Here is a 22043-nt window from a genome sequence, read left to right on the forward strand (position 1 = left end):
TTTTAGTGTTGACTGAAATGCCCCATCCCTATTCTCCTCCCATAGAATCTAAGCTGCTTAAGGACAGGGACTACTTCATCTTGGTTGCGCTACCAGTATCTGAAATTTCCCCTCCACCCCTTCCATCTATGATTTCATAAGAATATGGAGCCCTCTCTAAATTTCAGTTTCTTCATTTGTAAAATGTCCTCAAGGATTCCTTCTACCTCTAAATTTTGGTATCCTATAATCTCCTTCCACGAGTCTGCTACTACTCTCTTTCTCCCCCAACCACACCTGATTTAATAGAGGGTACTTGCCCAATCTCAAACTAATCCAGGCCCAGACCCCCAAGAATCATCTAAGGAAGTATCTACAGGACTTGTACCCTGAAGGAAACAGCCAATTTCACATATAGATCTGTACCCTTTAAAAACTGTATGTTATTGGTCATAAAAGGAATCGGTGAGAGTGAAAAAAAAAGAATTGTATGTCATAATTGTTAGTTACACAAAATATGTTAATTCTGTTAATTTTGTATTATAGATTTTATTACTATAATTTCTTACATTTTATTATCCTCCTCCAGGATTTTGGCTCTCCCCACACACACCATTTAAAAATATTATTATTGATATTTCTCATTTTTATATCACTGACATTTCCTTCTTCTTCCCCCCTTCCAGAGCCTTCCTTTATAAATTATTTTTAAAATTGGAAGAGAAACAAAATTCAGAAAAACCAATCAACCTATCAAAAAAAATCTGATGTGATATGCAATATTCACCATATGTAACCCCTCAGTTCTGCAAAGATGCTAAAGAAGTATCTTTGCATATCTCTTCCTGGGAGCAAAGCTTGATCTTGATAATTCTCAACATTCACTATTAATGATTTTTGTGTTTGTTTTAACTGTTGCAGTAATGATATACATTTTTTACCACAGTTTTTAAAATAGATGTTTTAGGTTTTTCTTAACATCAGTCATCTCCCAATATAATTTTCCACTTTCTGCCACCAGCTTTTTAACTCTAATCAGTAACAAGGAAAAACAACTAAACAAAGCTAACAAAGCAAGTAAGTCTACAAGTAGATATAATGCTTAGAACCCATAGCCTCTCACTTCTAAGGTGAGAAGATGTTTTATCCTATTTTCTAGATCCAACTTTGTTCTTGCAATTAATCTGAATTCAGGTGCCTTTTAATATTTTTCATTAACATCATTCTACTCTTTATATGCTTAATTAATAAATAAACATATACATATATATATATATATACACATATATATGTGGAAAAGGAGAGGGAGAGAGAGAGAGGGTGTATGTGTGTGTTCTGGTTCTTTATTTTGTATTATTTCATAAAATTTTCCCGTATTTCTATGAATTCTTCATATCTATCATTTCTTACAACAAAATTATATTCATATACCCATAATATGTCAGCAATCTCTTCATTTCTGTAGTTTCAACTATTATCTCTATTCAAATAACTATAAAAACTATATTTCCCACTCTGTGTTCTCTCCTGAGTTCCAAACAATATTCCAAATATTGGACATTTCTATATAGATGTTCTACTGGCATTTCACACTTATCATGTCCAATACCATTCTTATACTTCTCCTTGAATATCCTCCTTAAAACTTTCTAATTTTTGCCCCTGGTACCACCATTTCCCTAAACACTTATAATTAAAAAGTTATTATTTTCTCTAATTCAACTTAAGAAATGCCTTTTGTTACAATAAAGGCTAATTTCTTCCTTTCTTTTATCTCACAAATACAATCAATTGTCAAGTCTTGTAAATTCCATATTCAGAACATATTTCCTTTAATTGTCCCATTTTCTATTATTACTGTTATCATACTAATGATATTTGTCATTACCTCTATCATGAACTACTGAAATAGCCTTTTAAATGAACCCATTACTCATTCTCCTCTCCCAATCCACTCCACATTCCATGATCAAATCTTAAAAGTACTATATAAAAAATCTCAGCTATTATAAATATTATCATGCAAACATCATTTTCCAATCTTGTCATTTTCCTATTCGATTCATCTTCCTACAAGCTTCCTAATTTACAAACATATCATCTCCTGCTTCCCTGTGTCCATGACTTTATTTATGCCATTCCCTACATCTAAAATCTTGTCCTTTTGACTCCCTGTAGAAATATTATTCATATTTCCAGACCCATATCAACTGTTTCACCTACCTTTGAACATGATCATGATGTATTTTCTGAACTCTCAAAATGGAAATAAACTTCTCTTTCTCCTAACTTTTTTGCTTACGTTTTTAGTTGTTTTTGTTGTCATTTGTATAGCTGCTGTTATCTACTATAGTAATACAAGCTTCACCAGGGCTAGAACTTTGCCTTATGTGTCAACATTCCTTAGTACTTAGTTCATAATCTTGTAAATAGTAGGTCACAGTAAACAATTATTGAATTGAACATCCTGTGATAATATTCATCTTTGAGATGATGATGGTATTATCTTTATATTAAAAAGACAGCACTTATCATTAAACTAATAATCATTCAAGACATTTTCATGTAATTAGAAAAAAAACTATTAAGTAAAAAAAAAATCTCCCAAGACACAAGGCATTAGCTTAGTGGACTAAAAAAAAGCTAGATATATAATTGGCACTCACTGCACATTGCTGAATTGGATGGACCCTCCAAACAAGAACATCATCCTATTCTTAGGGAAGTTTACTCACCTGGCAACATCTGTCTTAATAATTTGTAAATTCGACAGGAAATTTCTAATTATGTACAGAAACTGAATGCCATAACAAAAGAATAACAAGGGCAAGTTAAAACAAGATACCAGCATAAGGACCTGTAACTATCATCAATACCAAATAGCAAAAAATTTTCTGTGACCAACGGAATTTCATACTGATGGATAACTGGAGTCAAGGTGTTTTATAAAGAGAGAAATAGAAATGCTATTACTAAAAGGTATATTTAAAATACCAGGATAAAACAATGATATAGAGGAAAGAGGGGCCTATGCTACAAATTTCTGGGGCTCAAGAGAGTTGGAGAAAATAAATAGAAAAAGACTGAAATGCCAACATGTTAGCAAATTCGAGTTTCATAATGGAGTTGGTTGAAGTAAACAGTTTTTTTTTTTTTTACTATCTCATTTTTCATTTTAGAGAAAATTCATAGAGCAAAAAAAAGTTAAACAAGGAATAAAGTTAAGATTGTCTTAAATGCTAAAATGTCAGTACAATCAACAGCAACTATTAAAAAGATGGCTAAGTACTGAAAAAAAGAATTGACTGTCATAATTGTTTTACACAAAATATGTTAATTCTGTTAATTTTGTATTACAGATTTTGTTACTATAATTTCTTACATTTTATTATTAAAGTTTTACTTGAAAACTTATTGTTTACTTAAAGTTATTTACTAAACCCATTTCAATCTGAAAATTTTTTCTTTCAAATTATTGTTTCCCTGGTCAAGTTGGATTTTTTGTAGACATGCTATTTTTAAAAGAGGGGGCAATATGAAAATTTTTTAAAGTCTTATTCATTACAGTAGGTATTATCAAACTAACTGATTGAAAGTCAGTGAAAAGAAAGACATTTGCAAAGGATGAAAGGAAAGCAATACACAGTACATAAAATATATATACACAATTATTATAAACCCCTGGAAAGTGGACTCAAGAAAAAAACTGTGTAAATAAGAAATCCTTTCCTCTTCCAAATAGAATGCAATGTGTGATCCAAACCACTCCTTCTAAGGGACCTTGACCACAAGCCATGACTAAATGCAAATTTGTTTAAACACTGTGTTCCCCTAGCTGATAAGGGAGTATAATCTAAGAAAGGATGAAGCTTGCTATATCAGGCAAAGTGCCTCTGTAAACACTGACTAATGTTTATAGGAGAATTGGAATGCTAATGTTCAATTCTGACCGTCTCCTATTTTCTAGCATTTATGAGAATCACTAAATGAGTGTTTAAGCATCAAGCACCCTGTATTTTTATTGAACTGAAATTTCTAGCTTCGTGGGATTCATTTTCAGTCTTTCTTTTGAGCAAGTTTTCTGAGCTGATCCTGCAATTGTTTTTAATACCTAATTTCAACTAAAATGAACTGACTATATCTTTACATTGTTGGAAAACTAGATAGCAGTTGGGACAAGCAATAAACAGTATTGGCTCAGGCAAGATCATCTCAGTTCAAAGCTAATTTCAGATTGTTATTAACTGGCTCATCCTGAACAAGTCATTTAACCTTTCTCAGCCTCAATTTCCTTATCTGTAAAATGGAGATAATAATAGCACCTACCTCACAGGATTGTTGTGATGATCAGTGAGAGAATATATGTTGACTGTTTTGCAATTCTTTAAATGTTATATAGATGCTGCTATTATTGGAAAGTACAGGAATATCTGTACTAGGAATAACTCCTTACATTAATAATTATTTTATTAGCCTTTGGTCTATGGGATAGCTGGGCTTTTCTCCTAATTTCCCAATGACCTAATCTTGATTCTCTTTACTTTTTAGAACAAAACTTCACCTTTCCAAGAAAATTTTGCTAAGCATAGTTAAAACTACACTCTTGTGATGTTTTGGTTTTTAGTATGATCACATTTTAAATACATCTAGATTGAAAGGGAATTCATATAAATTTATTTTAAAACAATTCTTTAATCTTATATATAATTTTACCATTCATAAAAAATGAAAGCAAATTTCCATACTATGAGAGAGATTTGTTTGTTTATTTTTACATAAAGAAATAAATTTTGGTAGAATATTTGATACTTTTTTACTGTTGCAAAATAATGGTTTATTATTGTAAATGTCTGATTGTACACTTATTTTATGGATCTCTATACCCAGGATCAAGTAAAATTTGGGGGACAAAAAGGGGTCATGAGTTGAAAAAGTGTAAGAAGTTTCAATCTTGTTAACGCCTTTGTTTTAGAGATAAGGGGACTGAGGTCCAATAAAATTAAGGAACATGCTCAAGATGAAAGAGATAATAAACACTGGAGGTGAAATTTGGACCCAAATCCTCTAATACCAGTCAGAGTTAGCATTCTTTTGACTCTACCTCTTCTCTTTGGCTGGTCCTGTGATTTATGTGTTGTGTGGAAGCCATTGTTTTAAAAATCCCTATTAATATAGATTGACACCTAATCTCCAATTCATAGTTTTAAGAGAGCTTTTGAGAGCCCAAGTTCCTACAGTCTCTATGTCAGAGTCAGGACTAAGCTAGGTCTTCCTGATTTTGAAGACCAGCAGAAGCTCCATCTCAAGGACACAAGGTCACATTTTTGCTTATCTCTTCATTCTCAGCACTATAGTTCAAGAATTACATTTCTCAGGTTCCACTTTAAAAGCATAGGGTAGAACAAAGAATCAAGCTAATCATCAAAGCTAAAGTTCAAGTGCAGTCATCTGTGTCAACAATTATTGTGTGTGCAAGAATGAAGCATTTTTAATGCAAATATAAATCCCATTTCTCGTTCTTTTCTCTCTTTTTCAATCCAAAGAGCTGTTCTCGCTCCTACCCTGGCTAGACTCAGTAAGAAGAGCCACAATCTTTTGAAAAGTTTCAAAATTAGGCTTTCTTAATAAATGTGGCATTAAAAGTTAAAACAAAAATCCACTTTACGAATCCTAAAAAGATTGTAAAGATGGAATCATTGGGAAAAAAAGTGGCATAGATCAAAATCCTATTCCATTGAACTGTATGTAGTTGCTGCAAATGTAGCTGCTTGCCAGCAATACATTTAATTAAGTGATCTTATATTTATAAAGAGTTCTGACTCTGAAAGGACCTATTCCTTGCTCTCTGAGCAGGACCACACTAATAAAATATAATATATTCTTTTCTGGAAAAGATCCCAAGAGTAAGATTACAAAACCTTCCTAGGTAACAGATACTAGATTTTTAAAAACGTCTCCATGAGGAACGTCTTTCCTATATAAAGCTCAAGTCCTCTATGGTCCTTTAAATAAACTTCTCTTTCTTTTCCTCTCAGCAGAAAAAATGACTACTCTTTTTAATGTAACTAATAATGTCCTTCAAGGCCTTTTATCTTTCTCTTTTCCAACCTTCATAATCTTGGACCTGTTTGCTTTTCCCCACCCCCTCCTATTTTATGGTTATCTTCTAAGCCCTCCCCTTCATTGTTCTTAGGAAGGTCAGAATTTTATATAGGCTTTAGTTTAATCAGGTAACAATATTTACTGAGTGGTCAGGACCAGACTGACCATCTGGTAGTTTTAAAAAAATTTTAAAAATCTATGTGTATAAATGTGTGTATATAAATATATATACATACACACAAAAACATGCATGTATTTATGTATGAATGTATATACACATGTGTATGTATTATATATAATTTTGAAGCTAAGCAACTTTCCAAGACCAGACTGACTATCTGGTAGTCTTGACAATTTTTTAAAAAATCTGTGTGCATAAATGTGTGTGTATATAAACATATATACATATATTTACACACAAAAGTGTGTATTTATGTATGAATATATATACATGTATGTATATGTATTATATATATATTTTGAAGTTAAGTAACTTGCCTAGGATTATATACACATAAACTTCATAGGACCTGTCAATTAATAACCACTCAAATCATATACTGTAACTGTACATAGAATTTCTATATATTCTATTTCTATATAAATATACCTATGTGAATATCTATGAATATATACATATACCAGAAAGAAGGGAAAAAAGCATTTATTAAAAGCCTACTATGTGTCAGACATAGGTACTAATCACTTTATGATTATCATTTCACTTATTTATACATTGAGCATACATGATATACATCTGTGAGTGTGTACATCTATACACAAAAATGTGATTTTACTGACACTTACTCTCAGTAAGAATTTCCCTCTACTAATTCAGGTAAACAATTACCCTATAACTTGCCCAGAGTCACACAATATTTCTCAGATGGAGATACCTGATGCTATGATTCAGGTTTTATTGATTGAGGCAGGAAAATGCATGCACAACACACTTTTGAGCTTGCACTATTAATATTTTCTAAAGTCTAGACAATCAAAAAATAACAAATCAAGCTCTGATTTGTAACGCCTGCCAATTTCTGAGGTACAAATGCTCACGATCATCAGCCCTACTCTGGTTCTAGCTGCAGCACACCTAAGTCCCTCTGACAGAATGCACATTGGTACACCTGAAGATGCAAAAGAAAACAATAGCCCGTACCTGTTTGAGTGAATCCTGATTTGTATCCATTTGTGGTTCCATTTTCTGGGGTTACCGTTGATGACACTGAAGAATTTGGTTTAGCAGAGAGGCAAGCAGCAGAGGATTGTCGGCTTCTACATTCTAGAAATGAGTAAGAGCCACATTGCATGAGGAGGAGGCACCCGTCAGGCTTTTGGCGATGTAATGACAAGGATCTGGTGGTTACAGCTGTGAAGATTAAAACCTAACTGACAAAATAAAGAGCTGGCCTTCGAGGGTAAATCATTTTATCTTCATAAAGCCTCCATCACTTGACCCTGACTCCCATGGAATAAGTACCAAAAAAATATTACAAATTACAAATTCCTAGTCTCCTCTCATGGTTAAAAAGTATGTATGTGGTGGAGGTTAAGAGTAAAGGTTGGAGGGGGAGCAATAAGTGCAACTTGATAATTTAAGCCTTATTTCTACAAATATCATCATGTTCATTTTTATGAATCAGGTTGAGCCTCCTCTGTAGGAAAAGGTTAACAGACAACAATTGAGAAAATCTCAATAATCTTCCAAACCCTAGTTAATTTTATGTCTGGGAATGATTCAAACATATACCAATAAACTCAGTCAGATGATCTCCGAAGGATTTTAGGTCTCCCCACTCAGTCACAGCTAACTTCAGTAAATGCAAGGTTTCATATAAGAAAAACAGAAATTACAAAGCTCTAAGATCTAGGCATGTTGAATGGACATGAAATTAGCAGATAGATATTAAATTTCAGTAATCGTATATCATCTTTTCCTTCTATACTGCTTCACTTGATGATTTCATCAATTACCATGAATTCAATGATATCTATGAAGATATCCAGATATATATATATCCAGCCCTCATCTCTTTCTTGAGCTTAAATTCTACAATTGCTTTTGGATATCTACAATTTGATGAATTTGATGTTGTATAGGCATCTATTACAATCAGAAAGATTAAAGGCAGCTAGATGGCATAGTGGATGGAGTAGCAGTCCTGGAGTCAAGAATACCTTGAGTTCAAATCCAGTCTCAGATACTTCCTAGCTGTGTGACCCTGGACAAGTAACAACTCCAACTGCCTCACCAAAAAAAAAAAAAAATATATATATATATATATATATATATACTAAAATAGGCTTATATTTTGCACTAATTTCATGTATCTAAACTACTTCCAAAATTGTTTCTACCATCAGAACATCTCTCATATACATCCATTTCCCTTTACTCAAAGAGCTAATACTCTAGTTCAGGTTTTCACCACCTCTTCATCATCTTTACAATTGCAATGGGCTTCTAGCTGTTCATCCTGTCTCAAGTTTTTTTCCTAGTTCAATCTGTCCTCCACTCAGCTACCAAAGAGACTTTCTAAAGTGTAGAACTGATCGTTGGGTAGTGCAGTAGAATCTGCACTGAGCCAGGTATATCTTGAGTTCAAATCTAGCCTCAGATTACTAACTGTGTGACTCTGGGCAAGGAATTTCACTATTGAATATTTCAAGTTCCTTCTCCAAAAATGTAGATAATAAGAGCTCCTTCATTCTAGGGTTGTTTTGAGACTCAAATGAGATAATAATTGGAAAATGTTTAGCACAGGGCCTGGCACATAGTAGGCATTATGTAAGTGTTAATTATTATTATTATGAATTTATCATCCTCCCCACTATCCAATAACCATTAGTGGCTACCTATCAACCTTTAGGATCTCTCTCTCTCTCCCTCTCCTTCCCTCCCTCACCCACTTCTCTCCCTTCTTTCTTCTCTTCTCTCTTTCTTTCCTATTTCTCTTTTCCTCTCCCCACTTCTTTCTTCTTTTCTCTTCTCTTGTCTCTCTCTCCTTCCTTCCCTCCCTCCTTTCGTACTCCCCCCTCTCTTTCCCTGTCCCTTCTCCCTCCCCCACTTCTCTCTCTCCTCTTTTTTCTCTCTCTCTCTCTCTCTCTCTCTCTCTCTCTCTCTCTCTCTCTCTCTCTCTCTCTCTCTCTCTCTCGATATAGATATCTATCTAGAGAGAGAGAGAGAGAGAGCTAGATAGATAGAGATAGAAATGTAGATATAGATATATACATTGTATACTTTATATGGATTTGAGATACAACCTAGGGGGAAAAAAGTCCTACTAGTCAGAAAAGTTTCAAAAACTCTTAAGGTATATCTGAAGATGGATACACTAAAACAACAACAAAGAGGTAAAATGATCTTAAGACAGTTTCAGATGGAAGTTCAGAGAAATAGAAAGTGCTCATTTTCTTTTTACTTGGATTTCAGGAGTAATTCGATCTTACTTTTCTAAAGAAAAATTCCCCAGCATAATTATAGTCAAGCATGTTTTCAAAACCAATATTTTACAGCATCATTGCATGAAGGTGTGCCCAAAGCCAAGACACCTAAGTTTTCAGATCTGAAAATACTGGAAATAAGAGCTACAACTACTTCTTGAATAGGCAAATAATGTGATTTCCTTTGTAGTTCTGTACTTATCGGAAAGGAGACATTTATAAATTTACTATACCATCGTATTTGTTGTCTGCTTAACAAATAACAATTACACATACATTTAGCCACAACAAATGAAAGCTTTCAGGAAAGGTGTTTTTGAAAGAAGAAAAGAAGTCCTTCTTTTGAAATATGCAGTGATGTAAGACTGCTATACTTTCACTGCAATTAGAACTACTGGCTGAAACTGTGACAATTGAAGAAATGACATTTGAATCAAGTTTCACTTTTGATGAAAAGAAATATTTTTGAGAGTGCTTAGCACAGTGTCTGGCACATAGGAGGAACTATATAAATACACATCCTACTCCACTCCCCATTCCCACCTCTCCAATCGCTGGTCCTTGGTTCAAGTTCCTAAAATTAAAGGCAAAGCAAATTATTCATATTTGATTACTATAAATATGTTAACTGAATACCATTTTTCTTCGGAAAAAATAAAGTGTGTAAATTTTACTGGAAATAGACTCAGATCAGGCTGAAACAGGAAAATGCAAATGTTTTTGAGATATCAAAAGATTATTGCATAGAAAACGGTTATTTCAATAACTCCCCCCTAATTTGTAGGAATAGGAGAGATTTTATGGAGGGTTCTTTGGGGGGTAATTGTAAAGGCTGAAAATTACCCCTAAACACACAACTACATGCATATATACTTCTTACTCCTAGACTAATAACCACACCTGAAACGTAGACCTTGGGAGGTCCACTTGTCATTGTCATCAAGTCCCTGTTCCTCTCTCCTCCTCCCATTTTGCAGGACTAGACAGAGGAGTTGAACATGTTGCTGAACTTGGGCCACCTCACCTTTCCAACAGATAAGAGGCCCCTTGGACAGGACACCCTGGGAACTTCTGACTAGGTAGTACTTTAAGTGCTTCTGCTTTTTGGGCTGCGTGGTGAGCTTCAAGTTGATATGGTTGGAAAACTCCGTGAAATACCGAAATCCTCTTTCTCCACAGCCTATGCAGTTTCCAGAAAATCCTAAAAAGGGGGGAAAGGGATCAAACACAAAATAGTCATTCTATTGACAAATACCAGAGTGCTGGGAAGGAAGAAGCAGACTGGATATGCTTTGTAAATCAATTGAATAGGTGAAAAGATGGAGTGGACAAAGTCAAATCAGCATTTTTTCCCCAACGTTTTAAGGTTAGTGAAAATACCTTTCAGCCTCAGTTTCCTCATCTATAAATGAAGATAAGAGGTTTGTTGTAAGGATCAAATGAGATAATACACACAGCACTCTGCAAAGCTTTAAGTGATACATAAATACTTTAATGATGATATGTAAGAAATAGGGTTTAGGGAGAAAGATAATATGCTTGGTCTTGAACTTATGGCTTTGAAGAACAGTGATATATCTGAGTGGGGAATGAAGGTAGAAATGGTAGCTTCTTAAACTTTTTCCATTCACCACTCTTTTTTTTACCCAAGAAATTTTTACATGACTCTAGGTATATTGGTAAATCAAATAAGTACACAAATCATACATTTACTGATAATAAATTATACTTTTGCAAATCTCCACATTCAGTTATAATATCCCACATTGAATCTTGACCCACAATTTCAGAAGCTGAGCTCTACAGTGTTGTATATATAGATAGGGAGTTTGGGAAGGAGATCAGGGTTGCAAAATAACCTTTAGAATTACGTGAAGAGGTGGTGGTGGTCAAAGCTATGGGAGTGAATGAGAAAATTTACTATTTGCAGGATTTGAGGGATACAACTCTGCTCTTTAATTTAAGAAGTTTAGGACTTCAGTATACTAGAAATTTGGTTCAAAAATAATATATGCCTATAAAATTATATCTACTTCCCATTACCATTTTATCTTTCTGATTTTGCTACCAAAGTAGAATCATATTCTTCATTTGCATGGCAGATTTTTTTTTTTGGTTACCATAGGTCAATATGCTTTAAGAACAATAAGTACTTTATCTTAAATACACTTCTGAAGTGCTTTAATGCTTATCAAAACCATCCATCAGAATTATATTCTTCTATAGTTTAAAAGATCATTGGCTTCTTAGGATGTGCATTTCTTGTCTTTCCAACAATCTCAATGGAAGGTCTATCATAATGTGAAGGTGGTATTACTCTAGTTAAGGGGCTCTCAACTTCTTTGGCAGTCTATGAAGTCTTTTAACTCATTCTTGGAATAATGTTTTTAAATGCATAAAACAAGGGAATCCAATTAGATTGGAATAGTTATCAATTTATTAAAAAGCTCGTGGATAAGTTAAAACTCTGCTCAAAATTTATTACTATTTCAGATAGATTAGTATAATATGTGTTGCTAACTTACTCTTAATACACAACCAACCTTTTTTTCTAAGCCAACACAACCTTGATAATTTTTTAATGCTATTTTTCATGTACAAGTAGTGACCAGTAACATTGTGGCATCTTATTTACACTCACTATGCATTTTTTCATTGCCCTTTTGATGACTGGCAATTTTGACCCCTCTGAGATCATGGTGTCCCATGATTTGTAGCTGTGAAACATCACTAGAAAAATAATGGTGCTAAAAAGATTTTGTTTTTGTAATGAAGACTTACTTGGGATCATGTGGAATTTTCTTTCTTTTTTTTTTTTTTTTAAATTTAATAGCCTTTTATTTACAGGATATATGCATGGGTAACTTTACAGCATTAACAATTGCCAAACCTCTTGTTCCAATTTTTTACCTCTTACCCCCCCCACCCCCTCCCCCAAATGACAGGATGACCAGTAGATGTTAAATACATTAAAATATAAATTAGATACACAATAAGTATACATGACCAAAACGTTATTTTGCTGTACAAAAAGAATCAGACTCTGAAATATTGTACAATTAGCTTGTGAAGGAAATCAAAAATGCATGTGTGCATAAATATAGGGATTGGGAATTCAATGTAATGGTTTTTAGTCATCTCCCAGAGTTCTTTTTCTGGGCATAGCTGGTTCAGTTCATTACTGTTCCATTGGAAATTATTTGGTTGATTTCGCTGCTGAGGATGGCCTGGTCCATTAGAACTGGTCATCATATAGTATTATTGTTGAAGTATATAATGATCTCCTGGTCCTGCTCATTTCACTCAGCATCAGTTCGTGTAAGTCTCTCCAGGCCTTTCTGAAATCATCCTGTTGGTCATTTCTTACAGAACAGTAATATTCCATAATATTCATATACCACAATTTATTCAGCCATTCTCCAACTGATGGACATCCATTCAGTTTCCAGTTTTTAGCCACTACAAAAAGGGCTGCCACAAACATTTGTGCACATACAGGTCCCTTTCCCTTCTTTATAATCTCTTTGGGATATAAACCCAGTAGTAACACTGCTGGATCAAAGGGTATGCACAGTTTGATAACTTTTTGAGCATAGTTCCAAACTACTCTCCAAAATGGTTGGATTCGTTCACAACTCCCATGTGGAATTTTCTAAGTTCAATTTAATTCTCTACTTCAATTCTAAGCCTAGTTCTTTATCTCTCTGAAGTGACTAGTTAATAAACAACAGTCAACAAAATTTCATTAAGCACCTAACATATACCAAGCACTGAGCTAAACTCTGAGGATTCAAATGGGAACAAGAGATATAATTCCTGCCCTCAAGGAATTTACAATCTAATGAGGGAAGACAATACACAAAAAAAGAAGCTGGAAAGGAGCTCCTCCTCTTCCCCTCACCTTGAGCATTTGGCCTGGGGGGTAGGGGAGAAATGATTTTGTGAGAAGCTAATGAATAATGCAAAATCATTAGAAAGTTCTGCGCCCTCTCTGAAAGATAGCTTTGGGATGAGTTTATTGCTGCCCCCTCCAAACCTCCAGGCAAAGGGGAAAGGCAATTGAGAGTGCTTAGAAAGTATCAAAGATTAATCAATTTTCATAATAATGAGATTTCTGGTGTTGAAGTAATTACTCAAGATATATAATCTGGGAGGTAAATATTCTCCATTCACAATCTTTTTTCTTATGTGGATTGTTAAACCAAAGTTTTGTGAATGGTTGGAAAATCACTAAGAAGGCTTATGCAATCATCAAAATGGCAGACACAAATGGGATTATCTGGAGAAATTTAGGATCTCTATGGAGTCTTCTTTCCTGTTTGGATATTGTTCAAGTCATTTTGCATAACATGGGACTATATCTTTGGTGAGCATGTTTGCCTGTTTTATGTAGTGCAAGATATTTAAACTTGGAGGTTTGCTGAATAGATTTAAATCTGTTGCTATATCTCAAGGAATGTTATTATCATATATATATATATGTATATATATATATATATGTATGTATATCACACATACATGAGAGACACCCTGTTGGAAGAGGCTCTTTCAAGTTGCATTTGTCCTACAGAACAAAACTTTTTTATAATGGCTTTTTAATAATCTTTTTTTAAAAAGTAAAATCAACAAACAATAACTATATTGGAATCTGGATTTCTCTACATGTTCCCCTCAACTATAGGACTGCAGGCTGATGAGCTGTAACAATCCATCTGGAAAACCAACTTGTTTCTTTATCTTTGTTTAGGACATTAGGAATTGAAGTGTTAGAATACAAATATATTTCCATTGTTAGGACTGATAAGAAGAAATTACTATAGGAACACTGGCTAATATGTTCCATTTCATGACTGCTTGTTATTTTCCTTGCAATTTCATCTATAAATACTCTCAGAATGATCTTAGTTGAGTCTTGCACAATTTTATTCAAGGGATATTTTACCCTCCACTGTTTTTTACTGTTTTGTGAAATGACATGTTGATCACGATTTGTCATCTTTCTCCATAATACATTTTATTATATGACATTATATATTATATAAATAATTATATATTATTTATAAAATAAAAATTACATTTATTATATAAGAACATATATTATATGTTCTTAAACCAGTGTTTGGTTTGGTAGATGGGTCTCTCTGTTTAACTGAGAAATAAAAAATTAGCAAGTCAGTATCCAGGCTCTTTTAGCCCCTCCCTCTTATTTAGTCAATTGTTTTATATTAGCTAAATTTTAAAAAGTCAAATAATTTTTTTAAAATTTAATTTCATCCATTTCACATTTTTCGCTGGAGCTACTGGAATAACTGTTACAGCTTGGTATAGTGGGTAGAGAACTAAACTTTGACCCTGACTTATATACTTATTATCTGTATAATCATGGGCAATGCATGTAACCTTTCTCAGACTCAATTTTGTCATCTGTATAATGGGATAGTTTATGGAATCAAGGTAGTTGGTGGAGCAATGGATAGAGTGCTGGACTCAGAATCAGGAATACCTGACTTAAAATCTGACCTGAAACACTTACTAGATATGTGACTCTGGGCAAGTCATTTAACCCTGTTTGCTTCAGTTTCCTCATCTATAAAAAGAAATTGCAAACCATTCTAGTATCTTTGCCAAGAAAATCCCAAGTGAGGTCATGAAGAATTAGACGGGACTTAAGCAAGTAACAACAACAATATCAAACATATAGACAGTGATGTACAGAAGTCCAGCTCAGAACCAATTGTTAAGTTTTCAGTGTGTGCACTGATATCACTGGAATGAGCAATGCTAAAAATCAGGACTTAATTTACTATTTTGTTGATTGTCTAGACTTAAGAAAGGGATAGAGAAAATGTAAGTAATCCAAAAATAATTTTAAAGTGCTATACTCCCACCTATACTCCCACCCTAAACTCATTGTTAAGTATTTAACTAGCACACCTCTGTATGTAGGTCTCCTACATGAATCTTCTGACACTCCCAGTTGCTAATATCCTTTCATAAGGATATTACTTCTGTATTTACTTCATATACATATGTATGTATTTTTTTCCAATGTAATGTAAGCTTCTTAAAGGTGGGGTACTTCCTTTCTCTCTTTAGATGTCCAGTGTCTAGCATATAGTATATAGTAGATGCTTAATGAATAAAAAAATTTTAAATGAGATCATGAATATCAAATTCTTTGAAAACTTTAATGTGCTGAATATACATTTGTGTGTACATAAAAGGCAGCTATTATTATCTCTCTTCTCATAATCATTGACATTGACCTTTGTATTAATGATGATTACACACACAAACAGCTGTGATATCATTTATTAAAAGCATATATGTATATATATATATGTATATGTGTGGGTATATCTATATACATATATGTATATATATTATATATATAATACATATTATATATATATACATATATCAAGTACTGTAGATACAAAACAGTCTCTGCCTTTTAGGAGCTTACATTTAATATGGAGAAAACACTAATAATTATGGAGGAATTGTTAGGAATATTATCTTGGCATCTATATAGAGCAGAGCTTCTTAAACTTTTCCTGAAATTTTCCAAATGCCTCTTTTGGCTCAAGAAATTTTTACCTGACCCAGGATATATAGATATATAAAACAGATATACAAATGAAGCATTTACTGATAAAATCAAAACTTTGTGACCCCCACATTCAATTATAAGATCCCATGTCTAGGGACATGACCCATAATTTTAATTTGAACTCATGTTTTCCTAACTCTAGGGCTTCTATCCTATTCATTGAATCACCTAGCTGCCCCTGGGGAAGACTACTCTTTTAACCATTCCAGTTATATGGGTCTATGCTATTTTTAAAGTCCTTCAGAGAAGTTCCATCATATTGAGAAACTAAAAAATACATTTTTAACTAGTTTTTATATATGTTGAAAACCTACAAAAATCTGCTTAACCAAATCTCTTAGTTCAGATAAATATTCTGAGAAGAGTAAAGCTAAAAATGTTAAATGCTTCACCATTCTTGCTTAGTTTTTCCTCCTAAAGTGAATTCCTTTTCAAATGAATAAATTCCATGTGAAGGACTACCATATATATGTATGTACATGTGAGAGAAAAGAGTGTGGAATGTAGTCAAACCAAATGGTTCATGTACATATATAGGAGTCTAGTTATATGCAATCACCTCACCCAGAGAAATGTGCATTTCTAGGAATAATTTACAACCTGTTATGACTGGTAGAGAGTAAAAGTTTCTAAGAAAAGGGTGTGACAGAGAATATCTAACTAATATCTGATGATCTATATCTGCTGAGAAGAGGGACAAATATTACTGTGGAACTAGCTTACCTCTGTGGTTCATGTTCCAGTACCTTCCCTCTTAATTATTTTCTATTTGTCATGTATATAGTTTGCTTTTTGTTATATTTGTTTGCATGTCATCTCCTTCATTAGATTATAAACTCCCTGAGGGCACGTATCATCTTTTGCCTCTTTCTGTATACCCACCCAGTTCCTGGCATACAAAAGGTACTTAATGTTTAGTAATTGACTTATGTGTTTATGTTGTTGACTGTACTTTCTAAAAGACTGTTACGGCAAGAAAGTTTAGGTCACCCAGGTCTGATTTCTTTTCTGAGCACTTCTTGTATGTGTCCTACTGCATATCTCAAGACTGGAAATTCAGAGTAACCATGTGGCTTGATCTTAAACAATTCCCTACCCTGTTTCTTTTTTTTGCTTTGTTCAATTAATCATACTTTGTTTACCTTCTGTGATAACTTTGCTGGTTACCACTGTCTCAGCTAGACAAATACATTGAGTAAACTCTTACTTTTCTTTCTATGACTGTAATTTTAAATAAATGTAGATTTGAAAAACTCATTTTGAGCAAGAAGCTAAAAAGGGTTCCAGATACTCACCTAAAAGTGCATTTTTTCCATGATCATCTGGCAGGAATCTCTTGTCTACAGCACAAACTAAAATATGTTCAGGAAGATTTGGAGACTTGGCACCCACTAGAAGGAAACCTGCAGGGATCTCAATTTGTTCCATACACAGGGACACTAAACGTAAATCTTTTCCTGCTTGACAAAAACCTAAAAAACAGCCCAGGAAAGGAAAAAAAAGAAAAACGGGATAAAAAATACGGGAAGAATAAATTTGGTTTTTCTAAATAACCCTTCTGGTTATATCGAAGGTCGAGTTATTGCCCAAAGAAAATAGGGTATGTCACTAATGAACATTAAAATAGAGGCCTCCAAAATGTAGAAAAACACAGATCTAACAGATATCTCAATAGAAAACTATCTGTTCAGTTCAAGGCAAAGTTTTTGACTAATATGATCTACTTTGACCTACAGAAGGAGTTCTTCAGATCGATATCAGCATAGTTTGATCCACCAATAGCTCCTAACCACTCCTTGGCAGTCTGGTAAAACCTATGGAACTCTTTTGATAGTCATGTTTCTAAATGCATAAAATAAATGACAGGGTTACAAAAGAAACCAATTATATCAAAATGCAATTTTAATATATACATACCATATATATATATATATATATATATATATATATATTTATACACACACTCCCATATGTATGGATTCACAGATCCCAAATTAAGAGCCACTGCACTAAAGTGACAATGTTATGTCAGTCAATAAGCATTTAGTGCTTATGATGTTCCAGGCATCATGCTAATCACTTGGAATATAAAGAAAGGCAAAAGGCAGGCCCTGCCCTAAAGGAGCCTACAGTCTAATGGAGGAAATAATATGCAAACTACTATGTTCATATTATAATAAACTGGCACTAATTACTAGAAGGAGGGCACTATTGTTTTTTTTTTTTTAATAGCCTTTTATTTACAGGATATATACATGGGTAACTTTACAGCATTAACAATTGCCAAACCTATTGTTCCAATTTTTCACCTCTTACCCCCCACCCTCTCCCTAGATGGCAGGATGACCAGTAGATGTTAAATATATTAAAATATAAATTAGATACACAATAAGTATACATGACTAAAACGTTATTTTGCTGTAGAAAAGAATCAGACTCTGAAATATTGTACAATTAGCTTGTGAAGGAAATCAAAAATGCATGTGTGCATAAATATAGGGATTGGGAATTCAATGTAATGGTTTTTAGTCATCTCCCAGAGTTCTTTTTCTGGGCATAGCTAGTTCAGTTCATTACTGCTCCATTAGAAATGATTTGGTTGATCTCGTTGCTGAGGATGGCCTGGTCCATCAGAACTGGTCATCATATAGTATTGTTGTTGAAGTATATAATGATCTCCTGGTCCTGCTCATTTCACTCAGCATCAGTTCGTGTAAGTCTCTCCAGACCTTTCTGAAATTATCCTGTTGGTCATTTCTTACAGAACAGTAATATTCCATAATATTCATATACCACAATTTATTCAGCCATTCTCCAACTGATGGACATCCTTTCAGTTTCCAGTTTTTAGCCACTACAAAAAGGGCTAGGAGGGCACTATTGTTAAGAAGGTTCTCAAAAAAGTTTTTGGAAGATGGGATTTTTAGCTGGGGCTTGAAGGAAGCTCCAAGTCAAAAGGTGGAAACTTTAGCACAGTTGCTGGTTATAAAATAAACCCACATAAGTCATCAGCATTCTTATATATCACTAACAAAATCCAACAGTCAGAGTTACAAAGAGAAATTCCATTTAAAGTAACTACTGATAATATAAAATATTTAGGAATCTATCTGCCAAGGGAAAATCAGAAACTTTATGAGCAAAATTACAGACCACTTTTAACACAAATTAAGTCTGATCTAACCAATTGGAAAAATATTAAATGCTCTTGGATAGGGCGAGCAAATATAATAAAGATGACAATATTACCTAAACTAATCTATTTATTTAGCGCTATACCAATCAGACTCCCAAAACTATTTTAATGACCTAGAAAAATAACAACAAAGTTCATATGGAAAACAAAAGGTCAAGAATTTCAAGGGAATTAATGAAAAAAAAATCAAATGATGGTGGCTTAGCTGTACCAGATCTAAAACTATACTATAGAGCAGCAGTTACCAAAACTATTTGGTATTGGCTAAGGAATAGATTAGTTGATCAGTGGAATAGATTAGGTTCAAGGGATAAAACAGTCAACAAATATAGCAACCTAGTCTTTGATAAACCCAAAGATCCCAGCTTTTGGGATAAGAACTTACTGTTTGATAAAAATTGCTGGGAAAATTGAAACTAATATGGCAGAAACTAGGCATTGATCCATACTTAACGTCAGACACCAAGATAAGGTCAAAATGGGTTCATGACCTAGGCATAAAGAATGAAATTATTAATAAATTAGAGGAACATAGGATAGTTTACCTCTCAGACCTGTGGAAGGGGAAGGTTTTATGACCAAAGCAGAACTAGAGATCATTACTGATCACAAAATAGAAAATTTCGATTATACCAAACTGAAAAGTTTTGTACAAACAAAACTAATGCAGACAAGATTAGAAGGGAAGCAATAAACTGGGAAAATATTTTTACAGTCAAAGGTTCTGATAAAGGCCTCATTTCCAAAATATATAGAGAATTAACTCTAATTTATAAAAAATCAAGCCATTCTCCAATTGAAAATGGTCAAAGGATATGAACAGACAATTCTCAGATGAAGAAATTGAAACTATTTCTAGTCATATGAAAAGATGCTCCAAGTCATTATTAATCAGAGAAATGCAAATTAAGACAACTCTAAGATACCACTACACACCTGTCAGATTGGCTAAGATGACAGGAAAAATAATGATGATTGTTGAGGGGATGGGAAAACTGGGACATTGATTCATTGTTGGTGGAGTTGTGAACGAATCCAACCATTTTGGAGAGTAGTTTGAACTATGCTCAAAAGTTATCAAACTGTGCATACCCTTTGATCCAGCAGTGTTACTACTGGGATTATATCCCAAAGAGATTATAAAGAAGGGAAAGGGACCTGTATGTGCACGAATGTTTGTGGCAGCCCTTTTGTAGTGGCTAGAAACTGGAAACTGAATGGATGTCCATCAGTTGGAGAATGGCTGAATAAATTGTGGTATATGAAAATTATGGAATATTACTGTTCTGTAAGAAATGACCAACAGGATGATTTCAGAAAGGCCTGAGAGACTTACACGAACTGATGCTAAGTGAAATGAGCAGGACCAGGAGATCATTATATACTTCAACAACAATACTAGATGATGACTAGTCCTGATGGATCAGGCCATCCTCAGCAACGAGATCAACCAAATCATTTCTAATGGAGCAGTAATGAACTGAACTAGCTATACCCAGAAAAGAACTCTGGAGATGACTAAAAACCATTACATTGAATTCCTAGTCCCTATATTTATGCACACCTGCATTTTTGATTTCCTTCACAAGCTAATTGTACAATATTTCAGAGTCTGATTCTTTTTGTACAGCAAAATAACGTTTTGGTCATGTATACTTATTGTGTATCTAAGTTATATTTTAATATATTTAACATCTACTGGTCATCCTGCCATTTAGGGGAGGGGGTGGGGGGGGTAAGAGGTGAAAAATTGGAACAAGAGGTTTGGCAATTGTTAATGCTGTAAAGTTACCCATGTATATATATCCTGTAAATTAAAGGCTATTAAATTAAAAAAAAAAAAAAAGTCAAAAGGTGGAGATGGAGAAAGCCTTTCAAATATAGAGGATTGGAGTGTCTAACATGAGGATGAAGAAGTTGGAAAAAATGGAGGAGGAGCCCAAACTGTGAAGGGCTTTGAATATCAAGCAGAAAAATTAATACATATATATATAATCAAAAGAGAAATAACTAACTGTATGTGTACATATTTACATATGTACATTTGCTGCTTTTCTAGTTCATCTACCAGGCAGATGTGGAGAGAAGCAACAGACTACCTAAAAGAATATGTGTCTAAGAACAGAATGAGTATCAATATTTTCAGCAAATTTTATCACAAGGAGAGAATGGACCCAGCCTTGCTATAAATATGCTGTATAGCACTGTAGGAACTGCTTCATCTTTTGGTTAGCACATTCCAAGTATTTGATGATCTGAAGATCACAGGATTTAGAGCCAAAAGCACTTTAGACATTTTCTTGTTCATTCTCCCATCCTTCACTTTGCAGACAAGGAAACTGAGGCCAGGAGGGGCTAAATGAATTGTCCAAAGTCATGCAAACAGATGTAAGCCATCAAAAATAAAAAATGAATGTTTCTGGAGATGATATTAGATTTTGGCTGTAATACACAATTGGGCAATGGAGTGGAAAAGGGAGTGGAGAGAAACAATTTTCCCTAAATAATAAGCAGACTGCTTAGAAAATCAAATGATGTATACTAGAAAAAGTTCTGGAACTATCACTGGGTATAGTAAATTACTGGAGACTGAAGGTCTGCAGCATTGGCTCAGCGGTTATCTCAGATACACACACACACACACACACACACACACACACACACACACACACACAGAGCAATGGAATTTGGGTAGAGAGAAAAGGC

At 33.8% G+C, this 22043-nt stretch overlaps 1 protein-coding gene across 3 annotated transcripts in view; it reads right to left on the reverse strand.

The window, feature by feature from the left end:
• The window catches only part of GREB1L (GREB1 like retinoic acid receptor coactivator), a 137138-nt gene that overhangs the window by 88285 nt on the left and 26810 nt on the right, over nucleotides 1-22043 (reverse strand). For 2 of the 3 annotated variants that reach the window (XM_031946545.1, XM_031946544.1), the window contains exons 4-6: nucleotides 17437-17613; nucleotides 10553-10729; nucleotides 7244-7366 (exon numbers count right to left, since the gene is read on the reverse strand). In XM_031946545.1, the coding sequence (XP_031802405.1) occupies nucleotides 7244-7366; nucleotides 10553-10729; nucleotides 17437-17613 (477 nt within the window). The remainder of the gene's footprint in view (nucleotides 1-7243; nucleotides 7367-10552; nucleotides 10730-17436; nucleotides 17614-22043) is intronic. The other variant, XM_031946546.1, reaches the window with a different exon arrangement.

This window comes from Sarcophilus harrisii, chromosome 1 (assembly GCF_902635505.1).
Source record: "Sarcophilus harrisii chromosome 1, mSarHar1.11, whole genome shotgun sequence".
In the NCBI taxonomy this organism is placed as follows: domain Eukaryota; kingdom Metazoa; phylum Chordata; class Mammalia; order Dasyuromorphia; family Dasyuridae; genus Sarcophilus; species Sarcophilus harrisii.